The 16666-nt window shown below is 48.3% G+C and overlaps 5 protein-coding genes across 5 annotated transcripts; 3 read left to right on the top strand and 2 right to left on the bottom strand.

Moving 5' to 3' along the window:
* Positions 1-2615: 2615 nt before the first annotated feature.
* On the bottom strand, positions 2616-3698 carry N7443_006950 (uncharacterized protein; the record flags this gene model as incomplete). Its single annotated transcript, XM_056887006.1, has 1 exon — positions 2616-3698. One exon carries the CDS (start codon positions 3696-3698, stop codon positions 2616-2618), a length of 1083 nt encoding a protein of 360 aa, XP_056740655.1.
* A 2382-nt stretch (positions 3699-6080) lies between these two features.
* On the top strand, positions 6081-7175 carry N7443_006949 (uncharacterized protein; the record flags this gene model as incomplete). Its single annotated transcript, XM_056887005.1, has 1 exon — positions 6081-7175. One exon carries the CDS (start codon positions 6081-6083, stop codon positions 7173-7175), a length of 1095 nt encoding a protein of 364 aa, XP_056740654.1.
* A 2569-nt stretch (positions 7176-9744) lies between these two features.
* Positions 9745-10479, bottom strand: N7443_006948 (class I SAM-dependent methyltransferase; the record flags this gene model as incomplete). The annotated part of the gene is made up of 1 exon (XM_056887004.1): positions 9745-10479. The coding sequence occupies one exon, from the start codon at positions 10477-10479 to the stop codon at positions 9745-9747; it is 735 nt and encodes a 244-aa protein (XP_056740653.1).
* Positions 10480-11175: 696 nt separating this feature from the next.
* Positions 11176-12129, top strand: N7443_006947 (glycoside hydrolase family 16 protein; the record flags this gene model as incomplete). The annotated part of the gene is made up of 1 exon (XM_056887003.1): positions 11176-12129. The coding sequence occupies one exon, from the start codon at positions 11176-11178 to the stop codon at positions 12127-12129; it is 954 nt and encodes a 317-aa protein (XP_056740652.1).
* A 1296-nt stretch (positions 12130-13425) lies between these two features.
* Positions 13426-16255, top strand: N7443_006946 (anaphase promoting complex subunit 2; the record flags this gene model as incomplete). The annotated part of the gene is made up of 2 exons (XM_056887002.1): positions 13426-13932; positions 13985-16255. 2 exons carry the CDS (start codon positions 13426-13428, stop codon positions 16253-16255), a joined length of 2778 nt encoding a protein of 925 aa, XP_056740651.1.
* Between the last annotated feature and the right edge of the window lie 411 nt (positions 16256-16666).

Here is a 16666-nt window from a genome sequence, read left to right as displayed (position 1 = left end):
CGAATTTCCTCAACAGGATCTAAGCGCAAGTCTAAATCCTAGGTGGATGAATAAAGCCTGCCATATCATAATGGACAAGTCGAATGTGCGCATTGTTTTAATCCGTGTGACCAAGCCCAAAAGTCTTCTTATATCCTGGGCGGTGCACTTGAGCGTGTCCGGCTCGAGTTGCGTCGTTTTAATGGGCTGTCTAAGGCTACTTTCGATTCCGATGCTACCTGTATATATACATCCTCCCCACTTGCACATCAGAGTTTCGGGCCGGCTCGAAATAGAGAGATGGCAACTGCTTCGTGGGCACTCTAATTCTCATGATGGGACTTATACTTTCTTTAGGGATATGATGACCAGAAGTTCATTCCATCTATTTCCAAGGACAAGGTTGCTCGATTAGCATGCTCCGATGGTTCTCGCGCAACTTCCCACCGGGGGCACATTCAAGGGCCAATGTTCCACTTACCGCCATTCGTCCTAGGGTCTCCGGGAAAGCTTACTCAGAGCTCACACTATCTGAGACTGAAGGAGGAATTCTTTCACGAGGATACATCGCTGGTTTCAGACATCATGAACGAGTTATCTATACTTCCCGCAAAACACATGACTCATGAGAGTTACCACGAGAGAAGACATCGAAACTCTGGATATTCTCCAAGCATCGGAAATTGAAGTATTCTGGTATATAACCCCACGAACACTGCCATCTTCCACTAATAAAACAGTACGATTGAAAACTGGAGATCACGCAAGAGAACTTCGACAGATCGACGTATATTTACGGAAAACCCGTCGATTACGTCTCTAATTTATCGCAGTATGAAATAATTCTAAAAAATTATTGACAGCTTTACAACAGAAGAACAACAGAAGATGTCTCAAGCTACAAGGATGCTCAAAGGATTTGGGTGAATGATAAAGCCCCACATGTCGAGACAGTCCTTGAATTTGTTGAACCTGTTGAACCTTATCGAGACCCGCTGGGTGTGAGGTCTGATTTCGAAGGGATCGTTGGCATTTCTGATGCGGACGAATCAAAGGTTCTGAATGAATTGGCAAAAAGTTTTGATAATTTAGTTTGCAAACTTCTATGGGTAAATAGCTATGGAGCTAGCAAACGCCCTTTTGAGAAAGAAATATTTGAGGTCCTGGACTTTTCCAGCCTCCGGAGTAAGCTATATCCTTATGTGTGAAGGGCAGCTCTATCAACGCTTCACAGGCCTGGTTCATTGCTCGAGCATTATTTTTCCGAGTATCAACCTTTCCAGTGTGAGTTTTCAAAAGCGATATTCGTCTAGTACTAGAAGGAGCTTGTCAGGGCTGAAAGAATGCAGTAAAACGACATACGCCAGGAGACTGGTTTCGAGAACATCGTTTTTGTTAGTCGCTTGAGGGCAGAGAGCCAGCAGGACAGGGGTCTCCACTTGATCGATACGTCCGAACAACAGATATTCAAGAAGCATCGATTCCATGCATATTACGTATGGGTAGTACTCCGCAAAATTCTCGGCCATGGGATCGGGAGATTTCTTTCAGAGACCAGTGCAGGAGATCACAATTCAACCCATAAAATCCACCAGGAACCCTGTCACACGCGAGCCAAATCAAACTTGGTATCGACTTGACCAAACGTGGACTAGCGTGTTCGGGGATCTTTCAACGATTGTCGACGAATGCAGAGCCGAATTTGTTGGTGCATACTTGATTGATGATCCAAGGGGGTTGGCTTTATTCGGCCACACTGACCGTGCGCTTCTTACCCCGGATAATTGCATGATGTTCTGCTTTTGATTGCCCTTCAAGCCTAGCTAATCATTACGAGTGGTCTTCAATTTATACCTACAATTGGAGACTGATGGCCTTCAGGGGTTGCAAAATTTAGGACACCTCTACGAAGGTTGGTGTGTCGATCAAAATGTCTGAGATGTGAACTCACAAAAAGGAAGGTATGGGTTCAACCCCACAGCCGCCTAAGCAAAATACACTATTTTACCATTCCATGGCTTACACACGGCTCAAGCACACTACGCCATACTGAGACATCTTTTGAAAGATGCGAATGGTCTCGACACAATTCTTTGCGACTCGCAGCAAGGCAAACTGACAGTGAAGGTTAATCGCGTTCGTATCATCCGACATGGAACGCCTTCCCTCGGTCGCATGCTACTAAGATTACACACCTATCGCTGCACTGCAGACGTTATAAATTACCGCAAGTTCTATGGAGACCTTTCTTGCGTGGATGACGAAGTTTTGAAGTGGAGAGATATCATAATTGCCAACCAAGATCCACTATTGGTCTTCTCGCAAGCGAATACATACCTTGACGGGGACTTGTCATAATCCGAGAATGAGAAGCATCGACTAGAGCTGTAATCCTGAGTCAGCCTGAGCGGGATATTGATTGAATTACAGCTACTTATTAAATTGGAAAGGCTTGCAGAAGGGTTATTTCCACAGAAAAGAAAGTGCCAAGACTGGCCCTCGTATCAGCGAAGCTAAACAGGAGGATAAAGATATGATAGTGTAAACAGCAAGTACTTCCTGAGTAAATGTGATCTCCGAAATGGAACGTATCATGCCCCTCCTCTAAGATAGGTCGTAATTCCTCATGATGTTTCTCATGGCTTAGGGCGTCTGGATAATGGGACGTTCTCCTTCAAAGTAGATGAAGGAGCTTCTTGTCGCTGCTCTTGGCCGATATGTTTGCGGCAGTTCGGGCTTGTCACATCTGAGATAAAGGTGACACCAGGATACCCAACAAGATTCGTGAACAGCGCATATGCGCTCTGGAATATGAGGAGAGTCGAGGTTGTGGTGTAGATCCCGTCGAGTTCCATAGCGAACCCAGGCGGGAGGGTCTCAATCCAAGTGAGAAATCTGTCGAGCTGTTCCCGGGTCATGTTTTCGGCAATGCGAACCGAAAAGACTGCATGTAGCGAAGGGGCAATCGTGTTCGGGTTAATCCGTGTGACGCCATTGAAAGGGAAGCAGACAGATACCCCTAACTTGACATGATGTGTTGGCTTGACAACCGAGCTATTCCCTCGAATAGTCGCCATTACGTCCGAAAGTATCATAAAGTGGTGACCGTCTCGCTTGCGCCGAGCAATCTCGCCCCGCAACTTTCCAGTTAAGGTATTGCGTGGTGGTGTAAGGGCCTCTGGAGTGTAATCATCGCTCGCAGAAAGAATTTCGACAACGCGAGTCGTGGAATTTAATGTTCGCGTTGCCACATGCGAGTAACAGCAGTCCAGGACGAAGACAGCGTCTGTATCTGCGATGTCGAAGTCCTGGACATCTCCTGCCACCACAGTATCGATGAATCTTTGGAGGTTTATGCTTCGGCGGGATAGGCCTTCGACAGCAAAGAGCTGTTCCTCTTTAACCTCTCCGTTCCCGGCATAGTGAATAAGAACGATGGATTTGCCGGGTGCATTTGCTGCGAGTCGGAAAACGGACCGAATTTTGTCATTAAGTGTCCAGCCCGGGGTCTGATCCTGTTCGGCCAAGATCTCAACTTCAGCTTGGTCGAGATTTAGTGTGCTCAGGATCGCCTGAAAATGGTCGGTGTCTGCCGGGGCATTCGTCCTGTCTCGCTCCCATCGAACACTCAGCGCGAAAGAGTTGTTGTAAATTCGGCTGCGATTGGTCACAGCGCGAGTTATTGCTTTCATGGTTTGGTCTGCGCTGATGGATTCCATGGTGGATTCAAGGAGTTATCTTGTAAAGGGAGTGAGGTTTGAGTATGTTTAGAGGATTGCACGAAGAGTTGGGCGTGGGAAGGTAGTAGTAGTACTGACAGGCAGAATCCTCACGGTTCTACAAAAGCGGCGAGGGAGCCGTGGTCAAGCCATTAGGTTCGTTCTAATAATTTATTCTTTATCATCATCCGAATACATTGCTTTCCGTATCATTGATTCGTTTTTCTCTCGTAAAAAAGTCTCTATCTTACGGCTGTCATTCCGTCTATTGTCTTTATCGTCGTCCCGTTCAGCAGAACCACACCAGGTGGGTCTGTCAGTACGCAGTATAGCGAAGTAGCTACATTAGGTTTAGTAACAGTGCCAAATGAGGTTTAGTAGGTGGGTGACCTGATCTAGCTGAGAATCCTTGCCCTATTCTCACCGCTCTCACCCCGTTCTCACACCTCTCACTCCAGTCTCCAGACAAATCACCTATATCACCCACACTCACCCTAGGGCAGCATACACCGCTGTTTTAGAAGCTAAGGGCCCTTTGAGAATTAGCCATGCAGATTATGTGGCTTAAGTACGGCTGAGCGGACGGGAAACCCTGTTCTCCACACCCAATGGTCGTATGTACCTGGAAGCGTGTTAGAACAAATTATATTCTCTGAACGTTCCTGAAGACAATGACTATAGATTGGTTAGACAGCTTCGCCGAGATCCGAGTGTTCGTAATCCGAGACCTTCGAAGTTTCTTGCATAGCACGCTCCACCAGTGTGAGAGTAATTTCCTGATATTGAGTGACAGGGGCAGCACATGTGGGTCAAAGCAACTCACCCAACTTCAGAGTTTATATTAAAGACGTGATCTCGATCTGGACATGGGCATCTATCAGAAGCGCTTGGCATGCCCAACATGTACTCGCGAAAAGTTTTTTGATTACTGTCACGGGGCTCAAGAGCTTCCCCAAAGAAGTCAATCAATACTGTGATTGGAGTGAGAAAAACCACACCGGAGCTCTTCTAGGTGGCCTTGCTTAGTCTCATCCACAGTATGTAGTCGTGAGCCTCGAATTAACCTTGTATAACAGCGAGCGAAGAGCTACACCTAGGATAAACGCCATCGCCCCAAAGTACCTGCGAGTCAACGCAAACGGGTAGCCAAAGCTTGCACCCGTTGCCGCCTACGCAGTGTCGATGCATACTAAGTCTTTTGACAAATAAAGGAATTGCAGGCCATGGTATCTCTACCCGACCTTCAACATCCTACATTATTCGAAATTCGAGATGGTGTGCAGTCCAGCAGAAAGCTCTCATACCGCGGTGTAGACTTATAAGCCTTCCACTTGACCACGCTCCCCCTTACAAGCCCTTTCTTCTATAATGCATGTCCTCTTTATGCTCATCAGACACCTCTCGGGAAATATCACCGTTTCGCAGAAATCTCAGGATGCGCTCTACTCACACGGCACAGAATAGACCAATAAAGGACCACAGTTCACAAGCCGTAAGCAATAGGGCGACCGCTGCTGTGACAACCATATAGGCAAAGATGGAATGATTCGGGATCCCATTCATGCTGAGTAAACTGGCTGCAAATCCCGTAGGCAGGAAGAGAGCAGTGGTGTATGAGAAAAGGGTGATATTCTCTGCCTCCTTGAGGGACTCTTTAGACCGAATGGCATCTTGTGCATTGATCACAAGCGTGATGGAAAAACTTGATACGCGCTGCCGTTGTCTTGATCTCTCTGACCTTACTTTCGAAATTGGCTAGTTTGTGATCAATCGTTTTGCGATACTTCTCTTCGTCGCTGCGTGTCCAGCGCGGCCGCCCTCGTTTCTGTGCACTCTCCCGGTGGTTCCGCTGCTCGATCAGCCCCTGGAGGCTGATGACATTGTTTTTCAAGATAATCAACAATTGGAAGCACTGGAGAAGTTCATCAGAGTTGCGATCTTCAAAATATCCTTCGAAAAAGTCCTCTCGCTCAGGTCTGATGTGTGATGAATAGGCTGCAGTTCAAGGTTTCCAAGAAGTTCATACTGTTCGTTACGCTGCTCAAGATATCATTAAACAATATTAGCTCAAGGACCTTGCGCTGTTGCCAGTGCTTGCCGTGGTAGTAGTTTCCATCGAACTACTTTCAGTAAAATTTTAGTAATCTATGAGAAATACATCAAGAGGAGATGGTGGAACTTTCCCTACCCGAATTTAGTTTAGCGCTATCTGAGTGGGGCGCTGGGAAAGAAAGCGTGTGTCCCAGGGATAATCTGTTTTTGAATTCTACTGTACACGCTCGCACGATTAATTCCAATTTCAAAGCCTATTCTTGGCACAGTTTCAAACTCTTTCTTTCTTCCTCTTCTGTCTTCTTCGCTCTCTTTTCTCCCTCCTAGACAATGGCTTATGATGACGAGGATGACGACCCCATCATATGGCCCCCAGTGGCATGCGGAAACGCAGAGGACCCCATTGGCACGGCGGCCGCACGAGCGGCCAACGCACCGCCGCTGCTGCCGGCCAGACGACGGCGGGCTCTGACAATTCCGCTTCCTTCTGAAGATGGCGGAGAAGAAGGAAATGGCGAGGGCGGCAGCAGAGATGGAGGAGAGCAGCAAAGCAGCAGCAGCAGATACATGCTGCGAAACCGGCCTGGCCCAAATATCACAAAGGCTGCCCGCAAAACTTCACCTTCGGGCAGTCAGCGCACAGCCGACCAATCGCAATCTCGGCTGCTTTCGACACTGCCCGCCGAGATTCGCCGAGTTATTTGGAGGCACGCCGTGGGCGGGCAGCTACTTCACATGGCCCGTGTCCCCAACAGACTCGTCGCTCTTGAATGTGCCCAGCCAAAGGACCTGACTAAGGACCTGGAGACTCTCAGGCATGACTGCTGGTGCATGACGAGAATCGGAGCCCTTCGTGGTACCATTACACGCGTTTACCGAGCCAAGAACAGTGCTCAACCCACACGACCTGCTAACCTTCTTCCTCTGCTGCAGACCTGTCGGCTAGTATACACTGAAGCAGTGTCAATGCTATACCAAGACAACATCTTTGATATTGATCACGTGGATACACTCCTTTACATACAAAGATGTATACTCCCTCAGCGTCTACATCAGATTACAAGACTTAACTACTCTTGGGATTTCTCTCAACCTGTATATCCAGACTCTCCACAGTACAAGACCTGGCGTGAAGCGTGCATTGGGCTCTTAAGTCTCAGCAGACTACAGGAGCTTACAATACACCTCACCGGCACTTTCCATGTATCCCCGGAGTATTACGAAAGTAAGTCCTGGGTGCCCCTGCTGGATGGACTCAAGCAGGTCAAGGCAGCCCCGCGATACAACGTGTATGTCCCATGGTCCGAGGAGGAGTGCAGCTGGGCGGCCGCTGAGAATGACTTCCCTTTCACCTTGGTGTCTCGGCCCCAGAAGCCGCTTACCCCACGGAAAACTGCCAAGGGCGAGACCATTACGCTATTTTAAATTTTGGCTTAGGCTTTGCTGGAGCTGGCTTCGGTGTGGCTTTTTGTAGAATAAATCCAATTAGCTAGTTTATCTTAGCGGCGTTCTAGGCGGCGATAACCTGGACTTCTAGAAGGATACCTATGCCAATGCATCACGGATATGACCACATCATCTGTATCTTGTGATAGCCGGACATGCATGCATTTAATTATGAAAATACCGGACTCGAGTAGTAAACCGATGGTCTCCTTGGTGGGCGGGCCCCTATCTTGCTATTGTTGGCGCCAAACATTTTACTGCATACAGCATCGCGTGGATCACCAGCCAATGCGCGCGCAGCCAACGACCCGCTCAGCTCTCTGCTTCCGTGTGTTCTTTTCAACTTCTTTCTCAGGCGCTAGCGAAAACATTAAGTGATGTGACTAAGCTTTGAAGCAGCATCTAATGTTTCTGATATGGAAGGCGATATGGGGCGCCACAGTACAGGCCGAGAAACAAAGCGTGCGCGTCCATGAGGGAATCTGGTTTGGAAATCTACTGTAAATGAAAAATGCCACTGTAGGCTGTTCTCTAATCACAGTACATAAAATATCTAGACCAAACGATTGTTTTCGTTGCAAGTCACTCGAATAGTGTAGATGGTCGCACGAGTTTCGGGACCTTCGTCATGGAGAATCTCTGTAGTGATAGGTTTTCTCCAAAAAAGTTCCAAACAGACTACCAAAAAGCAACCTCATGATTTGTTGAAGGTATGTAGGGGCTTGAAGGGGTATAACCTCGTCCGGGTGGTAGTTGTCCAACTGGTTGGGCATAATATGGAGTTAAGGCTGAAGTGTAGGCTATCGGGTTTGAAGTGGAGGCTGTTTAGGTCGGATTATAGGGCGCAGTTGGAGTGTAGGCAGAGAATGTTGGATTGTAGGCAAAGGACGTTGGATTTTAGACTGTTGAGGTTGTAGATGGCGGGATTGAAGATGAACAAAGCCAATATGGGGTCGGCGAGTGCCAAAGTGATGGATAGTCCGGCAACAATGATGGTGAGATACCTTCCATGATCACCTCTAATAGCGTGAAAGCAGTGAGTGTTTCCTTGGCTTTCATGAGAAATGACTTCAGATCCTTGGAATTGATCCAAGTCGGTGTATCCATAATATGAGCTTATTTTGTGGTTCTGGAAGCTGTGGAGACATGGAGGTCCTCCAAATCATCCCAAATGGACTGAACAGAGCTATATTGCTCTTCTGATAAGTATTTCGGGGCCAATATTACCACAGTGACCAGGATTACAAGTCTATCACTTCCTCATTTTCCAGTTGGTCCCAGTTAGCGCCTCCAAGAGCCTCGACGCGGCCAAAAAGTTAACCTTGTCCGTTACACTTCCGCTACCACGAAGCGGTTGGAGGTTCTTGCTCCTGAATCGACAGTCGATTCAGTTGATAAGGTGGCGCCAGCCAAGGAATCGAACTCTTTCTTGTCGTGGGTCGAGCAAAAAGCTCGTCAAATAATGAGCAAGTCCAATCTTGTCAAGGTTATCGAGTGTTTCCAAACACCTGCGTAGGCGCGTGTGCGAGTCTCTTGACTCCATAAGGCTTGAGCTGTCTGCGACCCAGGCTTTATATATTGAGAAACGAGCCTTTAGTTCGTTACCAGATACTGTCTGACAACCTTTCGATGACACGGCAAACTCGGAAATAGCATGTTCGCTTGTCGCATGGGAGCCATCAAATACTGAGGGCATCATCCACAACTCATAACCTCGTTCCCGAATACCATCTGTTTCAGCGAGGTATTCCAATTTTCCAAGGCCATCGCTTGTTACAATGAAGTGAATTCCTTTGAAAAAGCGACAAGTGAATCCCGCGAGTGATGATCTGTACAATACGCGACATGATAATCTGAGCTCTTTCCACTCAGAGAGCTGTAGATGGCTACAGACCTTAGACATCACCTCAACTAGTAGGGCTGTGATGGACATTTTGACTGAAATTCTTGCTTCGGAGATAAGAAGTTACAACGAAGCGCTCAACTAGAGGTTGAGGATTGCATAGACTACAAGAGTTCAGGGTTCAAGTCTGCATTTCAAAAAAGAGAGAAGTTGGATGAGAGCATGTTAAACCCCCGAATTGGTGCGATACATACGCCCCACTCCTACTGCCTACTACAGAAGCAACTCCATGAGGTCTAACGCCCAGAGCTCTATCCTTAGAATTAAATTGAACATGTGATGGACAGAAGCTATCTCTGGAGCAATGGGGGCTTTGGATAAGAGAGCTTGGCAGAGAAGTTCCTAGCAACCACTTTTCATTCTCTCGCCCAGCTGAAGTGGCCGGCACGACCGAGGGTGAGTGCGCTTTAGACAGAGTGAGAAGAGGGTGAGAATTGCCCCCAAGTTGCGCGACCAATGAACTAACCCTCTTAGCTAAGGGACGGTGAATAGTCATTGGAGGGGATATCTGTCAACAAATGTTAACCCATCACTTTCTCCAGTATATATTACGATAAATATGCATCATCTGTCCCCTCTTTACCTACTAAACAACCAACCAACCAAGTGATCTACGTCTTCCCAATGCAAGTATATACCCGTGACTCATTTTAAGCCATCTCCATTGATCATATTATGATACTTTTTTTTTTTTTTCCAAACATGTACTGGCCTAGCAAACCCCTCTTCATCCCTCTCAACTTTCAGTATCCTCTCAAATCCCTGCGCTTTCAACTCATCCTCAAACGGTGGCCTAATCTGGATCGTCTTATACGTCTCTCTCAATTCTTTATTCCTCTTTGAAGCTCTCGCATAATTGCTCATAGGCTGCGGCTCCACGACGAGATAGCCCCCCTCATTCAGTATGCTTTGTATATGTGCAAATAGCGTCAACATCCCGGAGTCCCCGTTGTTGAGATGTATCCACTTGGTAACAGAGAGCAGTAGGACAACGTCGAACTTGCCCAGCGCGGTACCCGTGTATGCGGACGCATCCACGAAGTCAAAGTGCTCAAATGTGCACGGCCCGTCTGGGTACGCCGCCTTCGCCTGCTCGACCAGCCACGGGTCGATATCGACGCCGACTGAGGCGGCCGCGCCGCAGTGCGCTATCGCCTCATGGGTCAGTTTGCCCGCGTTGCAGCCTAGGTCTATGACTCGCGCGTTGCGGAGGATATCTGATGGGAGAATGGAAAGGCGCTCGTCCGGAACGGTGGGCGCCCGGAACTTAGCGTAATATTGGTGGTAGTTGCCATGGCGCGCGGCGAGGTGCGTAGCTTTGAAGCGCTCTGCCTTGGAGAGTTCTGTTGCAGGGGGGTGGTGATGGCATGCTTCTGCCATACTTGGAGATAGTGCGAGCAGAGGGGCACGTGTTGGTAATGATATTGATTATGTCGAAAGAAAAATGTGTAATGATGTGACTAACGTTAAGTTCTAGCACACTAGATAGAACATATATTAGGATTTAAAGGTCTTGAAATTTTGTGTTCAATGCCAAATTTTTGTTGCGCTCCCGTGAGGTTTGTAGGGTTTGCATACTCTCGGTGCCTGAGACACTAAACTACTTAGCAAGTAGCCGGCTGCTAGATTATCACTACTACCGGGGCCTAGTGATCATATAGAAAAAGGGTTTTATATTAAGGCTAAACGAGTGCTTATTGCTTGGTAATAGATTCTCCGTATAGCTAGTACCTAACTAGGACTATCTAATAGAAATCATACGATCCTTACAGAATCTTATTGTTCTACTCCATTGGTCATGTGACAGGTATAAGTGGGCCTATAATTTATGCGATCTGAGTGTTGGTCTAGCCCATGGAGGAATACTGTGTCCACTGATTAGATCTGTCCAGTCTCAGAAAGGGAGCAATATTTTCCGAAATACGATGGCGAAAGGGTGTGAAAGGGGACTTTAAGCAGTGTAAGAACTCGATCCTTTCGGGATATCCACAATATGACGTCAGCTTTGCTTACTGTTTTTTTCCGCGTTTTCACTACTTGTGCAACCCTGACATCTATACCGAGGTCGTACTCAACATGCCATTCAGACAGGCGCTTCAAGGCATTATCGATAAAGCAGACAAAGCTTGGGAGGAAATAAGCCGTCCCGCCTCTCAGCCGGTACCGTCGTCCAACAAGCCTCCCCCACCGCCTATTCCAACCTCTAGCAAACCACAACTAGCTTATCAGGAACAGCACTCGCAACCCCAGATCTACTGGCGGCCCAATCTACATCCTCAAGTGCCGGTGTCCTCCAACTTTCACCACGAACAAGGTCAGCATGGATGGGGTAACAATGAGTCGCAGAATTATATCGACAGCCCGCAAAACTCATTCCATTCAACCCAGGGCGATGCGGTGATTGTGCGCGCTCTGATCAACCACGGGCATCCCGATCCTGCCCAGAAGTTTACCAGCGCCAGACTGTCGAGTCTCCAGACCCTCAGCCGACCACGGGGCTGTCTGTCGGCCAGAATTACGGCGCCCGTGGCCCGGGGTATCTGGCCTGCCTTTTGGCTGCTGCCTAAAGACCCCTTCAAGTGGCCCGAGGATGGCGAAGTCGACATAATGGAAGCGTGGAACGGCGATGCTGTCAACCACACTTGTTTGCATTGGGGCCACTTCAACGGCCAGGACTGGAACAAGCATCGCGTTCTCGAAACCCCCATCCCCAATATTAGCTCGCCGGCGGGAGTGAAATACGATTTTATCTGGGACGAGGACGAAACAACAGGCAGAGGGCGCTTGGTCTGGTTGATTGATGGCAGGCCCATCATGAGGGCCGAGAAGCCGTCTGGCACGAGGAAGATGAGTGAGTTCAGAATCCTCATCAACATCGCTGTTGGAGGAAATGTCTGTCAGGGAAACATGCCCAACGATGGATACTACGACACAGTGGTTCGTGAGTTGGCCATGTGGGATGCGCCGCCTGGGGGTTGGAAAGAGTTTGACAGGGCTTGGAGGGATTCCAAAGACGGCAATACCATGTAGCGAAAGGAAGGAAATTTACATTGCAAAGTAAATCAACTATACCCACACCTCATACTTTCTACAAGAGGTACCTCTGACTAGGCGAGTGAGATGGGTTGCCGCATAGTGATAGATCGAAATTAATAATTTTAACAAAAGTTCAAAGCGATGCATCTTGGCTTGTAGTTGGTTATTCTCGCAGTTCTTGCCTTGCGCAAGAATCAATCAATCTACTCTTTTTTTTTTTTTTTTACATAAATAAGCTACTTCTGCATTTCTGTTGGCGCCTTGGTTGCTCCAAACCCCATATTCACTGATCAACATCAAGTTCGGAATGGCTAGACTCTTTAGACTGGAAGAACACCGCTGTTCTCGATATATTTCAGTATTAGGAATCGGATATGGTCTTGGATGTCTCCACTACCACGTCTGATCAGTCGGCCTTCTGTTGAAGATGTTGAAACGGCCTCACCTCCTTGCTCAAACTCAGTTGATGAATATCCGGATAATATTGGATCCGTTAGTTTTAGGTGAATATATTTTTCAGAATAAAGCAAATCATAGTAAACTCTAGTAGAGCAAAATAAATGGTCCCTAAGCTTAAAATTTTATGAGTTGGTCCCTATCAACCCTAGGTGAAAATTGTCACCCTGTTCTCACCTCTCACCCACTCTCCAGACTTCTCACCCATATCGCCCGCAAGAACCCTCGAGTGCCGCTTAGGTACTAAGGGCGGGTATTGGGTATTGGCCGTGCAGAATACTCGCCTTAAGTACGGCTGCGCGGACGGGAAGCCCTTATAGGCCGCCCTTCATACTGAAATTAACATTAAGACTGTGAATCAATTTATTTGTTCGACATTCTAATAGCAAACGCTTCGCGCACAGTGGTTGCAGTGTCACAATGATGTATAAGAAAAGGAAAGTAGGGCCCCTCTTCCAAGTTCTTTGACTAAAAGGGCCTTGATAGCGGGCTTCCAACGTAGGTGACTGGCAATTGTGATATGATTAACAAGGAATGATGACCACGCTCGCTTTTAGCACATTGTGACGTTGAATGGTCTAACGAAAGACAGAAACAGAAATTTGAAAAAGAAACTCCGAGTCGGGCTAGATTACTGTATGATATCGGGGAAGATAAGTCTAAAAACATCAAGATAGAAAATCACACCAAATATTTATACTTCGGCTCACGTGACCACGCGCCGACGTTCCATGTCCAAACCAAACACAGTTTAACAACAAACTAATTGCCACGAGCTCGAAAGGTCGAGCAACAAAGTTTCGGCGTCACAATGCCCAGACACCCCTGACCACAATGCTATCCACCGTCCCCCTCAATGTGGGACGCAAACGCGTCTTTAACTCCGTCTTCTCCCCCGCGTCGCTCGAAGCTCGGCCACCGTTCGCATCTCTTTTCAATCACGACCAGACCCCGTTCACCTCATTCCAGTCCGATGGCTCCTCCTCGACCGTTAAGACCGCGTCTCAAGTGACTGTCTTATCTTCTGACAAGGAGCCACTCGTGGACCGACAAGCCTGGGACCAAGCGTGGTCTGCGGCAACTGTCTTTCTGTCGGTCCCAGACCGCGGGTTTGCGCCAATCTATGAAGCCAGAGACACCGATGGAAATGAAGCATTGAAAGACTGGAATAGACTCAGTCCTCCCTCGAAAGAGACTGGTGAGGCGCTCACGTATCTAACAGCTGCGGCTCAGAATGCGAGGACCACATCAGGTACGACTGGGCCGAAGGACCTTTTTAGCTGGTATGGAGATGAAATTCGGCGACACTTTTTGATGAACCTTCGTGGCGGGCTTTGCGAGGTATGAATACAAAGTGGCTTGGCCGCAGGCTCGTTCCTAATATGTCGTACAGCTTTTGCGAACCCCCGAGAAAGATGGTCTCTTACGAACGATTGTCGACTGCTTACAACTCGTGCGTCGAATCTACTTAGCGCCCATCGTACACTATCTTCTACCCTTACTACCGACGGCCGAGCAAGGACGGGTGTTGACTCACTTACAACGGGGCTTCCACACAGTTGTCTCATACTCTCTTCCGTGGGCCGAGATCTCGAAACTCCTAGCTGAAGATCTCGCACAAGAATCTCTGGTCATTCTGGGAATCGATACATTACTCGAAGAATCAAACTCCGACGAAAACAGCCAGGATGGTATGGAAGTGGACCGGCAATACTCCGTTTCATACGAAGAATGGAAGCAGGAAAGCACAGAAAATCGAGCACACATGATGACGGAGGGCGAACAAGACAATGTTACAATTGCTCGAGATCGCCTTCTAGCTTTTCTTAATGGCTTACAGCTCGTCGGCCTTGGTGGTGACAAAGCCCAAAAAGTGTTTGCCGGCGTGATGAACATTATGATGACCGAGTTTGTTCGCTCAGCGTACACTGGAAAGTGGGAAACGCCGACCTCTGCTACTCAACACTTAGGAAATTGGATTGAAGATGTCTTTGCGCGGCTCGCTGTCCAGGTTCTGGCTATCATCCACACGCCACCATCTGGGAACCAAACATCCGGCTCTCTGGATGTGAGCTTTGGGGATGTGGAAAAGTGGCAGGAAATCGGCATCGCTCGCTTGGGAGCTCTGCGGACCAGTGAGCTATTCGATGTGATCGTCGATTGGCCTGCAAGCAGTGGCGCCGTTGAGGATTTGCGACACTTCACAACACATCCGGCGGCGAGGGCCTATGTCACGCAGTCGTTTATTAAAATTCTAAATCAGCGCCTGCTGCACCCTGGTGCCTCGACTGTTGAGATATTACAGCTGTACATCTCGATTATTCGGGCATTCCACCTCCTAGATCCTAAGGGAGTCCTTCTGGACCGTATCGCTCGACCGATTCGACGATATCTGAGAGATCGCGATGATACCGTAAAGGTGATCGTCAGTGGCTTGCTTGCTGAACCACAGACCGCAGAGAAACAAGCTTTGCCTTCCAGTGGCGACACATTGGTAGAGCTGTCCACAGAGCTGGCAAAGGCACACCAACTATCTATGCAGAACAACACTAGTGAACTGGACTGGGATGATATGAACTGGGTACCAGACCCGGTCGACGCTGCACCCGACTACCGAAAGTCGAAGAGTTCCGATGTCATCGACAGTCTAATCAGCTTGTTTGATTCCAAAGAAACATTCGTCAAGGAACTGCAAGCTCTCCTGGGCGACCGTCTCCTACAAAGACGCGAAGATTTCGATCAAGAGATCTCTGTTCTGGAGCTCTTAAAGGTCCGATTCGGTGACTCGGCCCTACAAGCCTGCGAAGTCATGCTTAAGGACATATCCGATTCCCGCCGCGTCGACACCAGCGTCCGCAAAGACCAAGGCCTCTCCAAGCCCCCAAGCCGCATGCACACCAAACGACCAACCGTACAAATCCCCGAACTCCACGCCAAGATCCTCTCACGCTTCTTCTGGCCAGAAATCCAAGACCAAGAATTCAAAGTACCCGACGAAATTGCCTACCTCCAACATCGCTACTCAACCGGCTTTGAAAGCCTCAAACAATCCCGCAAACTCACTTGGCGCAATGGTCTCGGCCAAGTAACCGTCGAACTAGAACTAGGCGATCGAACCTTCGTAGACGAGGTCTCAACCTGGCAAGCAACAGTCATTTACGCCTTCCAATCCGACGACGAGGAAACCACGAAAATGATCACAGACCTCGCCTCCGAATTAGACATGGCTCCTGCCCTAGTCCGCTCCGCTTGTCTATTCTGGGTTAGCAAGCGCATTCTTACGGAAGTATCCCGCGACACCTTCCGCGTCCTCGAATACCTTCCCGCCGAAGCAGAATCTCAAGAAGACTCAGCAGACGTGCCCGGTCAATCTACAGACACAGCCAACGCTGCCGCTGCGGCCGAAGCAGCGGCCGCTGCAGCTGCAAAAGAAACAGCCGACGCTGCGGCAATGGAGAAAATGAATCTGTACTGGCAGTTCATCCTGGGCATGCTTACGAATCAGGGAGCTATGCCTTTGCAGAGGATTGTTATGATGTTGAAGATTGTGGTGCCGGGTGGGTTTCCGTTTAGTAATGAGGAGCTGAGGGAGTTCCTTGCTGGTATGGTTTCGAAGGGGAAGGTTGAGATTGCTAGTGGGGGGAATTATAAGCTTGTACATTAAGTTCAATGTTTATGGGGTGCATGGTTTGGCGTTAGGTTGTGGCTTGTGGCTTGTATACCCGAATGAATTACGAGTTTTGTTTATCGTGTTTGTTTAGGTGGGGCGTAGTCTTCAAGTGAGGCTTTTCAAATACTCGAAGGCCTGAAATTGGCATTGCAGATAGGAGAGTTGACTCCAGGGGTAGGACTGCTAAGTCGTTTGACTTATGTAGGTCTAGGAAGACGTCTTGAAAGAATTCTTTGTTCTAGTGGTAGCTGTTCCGTTCAATGTGAAGCTCAATAGGCTTGTTCGGGGCCGGAGCCATAGACGTGAATCATTGGAAATGCCTTTCACAAGTACGATACGAAGGACGCCTTTTCATTCATGGCACCTGGGAACTTTGAATTCAGACTGATTCTGGCAAGATATTCC

This window comes from Penicillium atrosanguineum, assembly GCF_028827265.1.
Source record: "Penicillium atrosanguineum strain IBT 20685 chromosome Unknown utg000005l_segment0_segment0, whole genome shotgun sequence".
In the NCBI taxonomy this organism is placed as follows: domain Eukaryota; kingdom Fungi; phylum Ascomycota; class Eurotiomycetes; order Eurotiales; family Aspergillaceae; genus Penicillium; species Penicillium atrosanguineum.
Note: the sequence above shows the minus strand (reverse complement) of the source record. Positions and strands in the feature narration are given on the sequence as shown.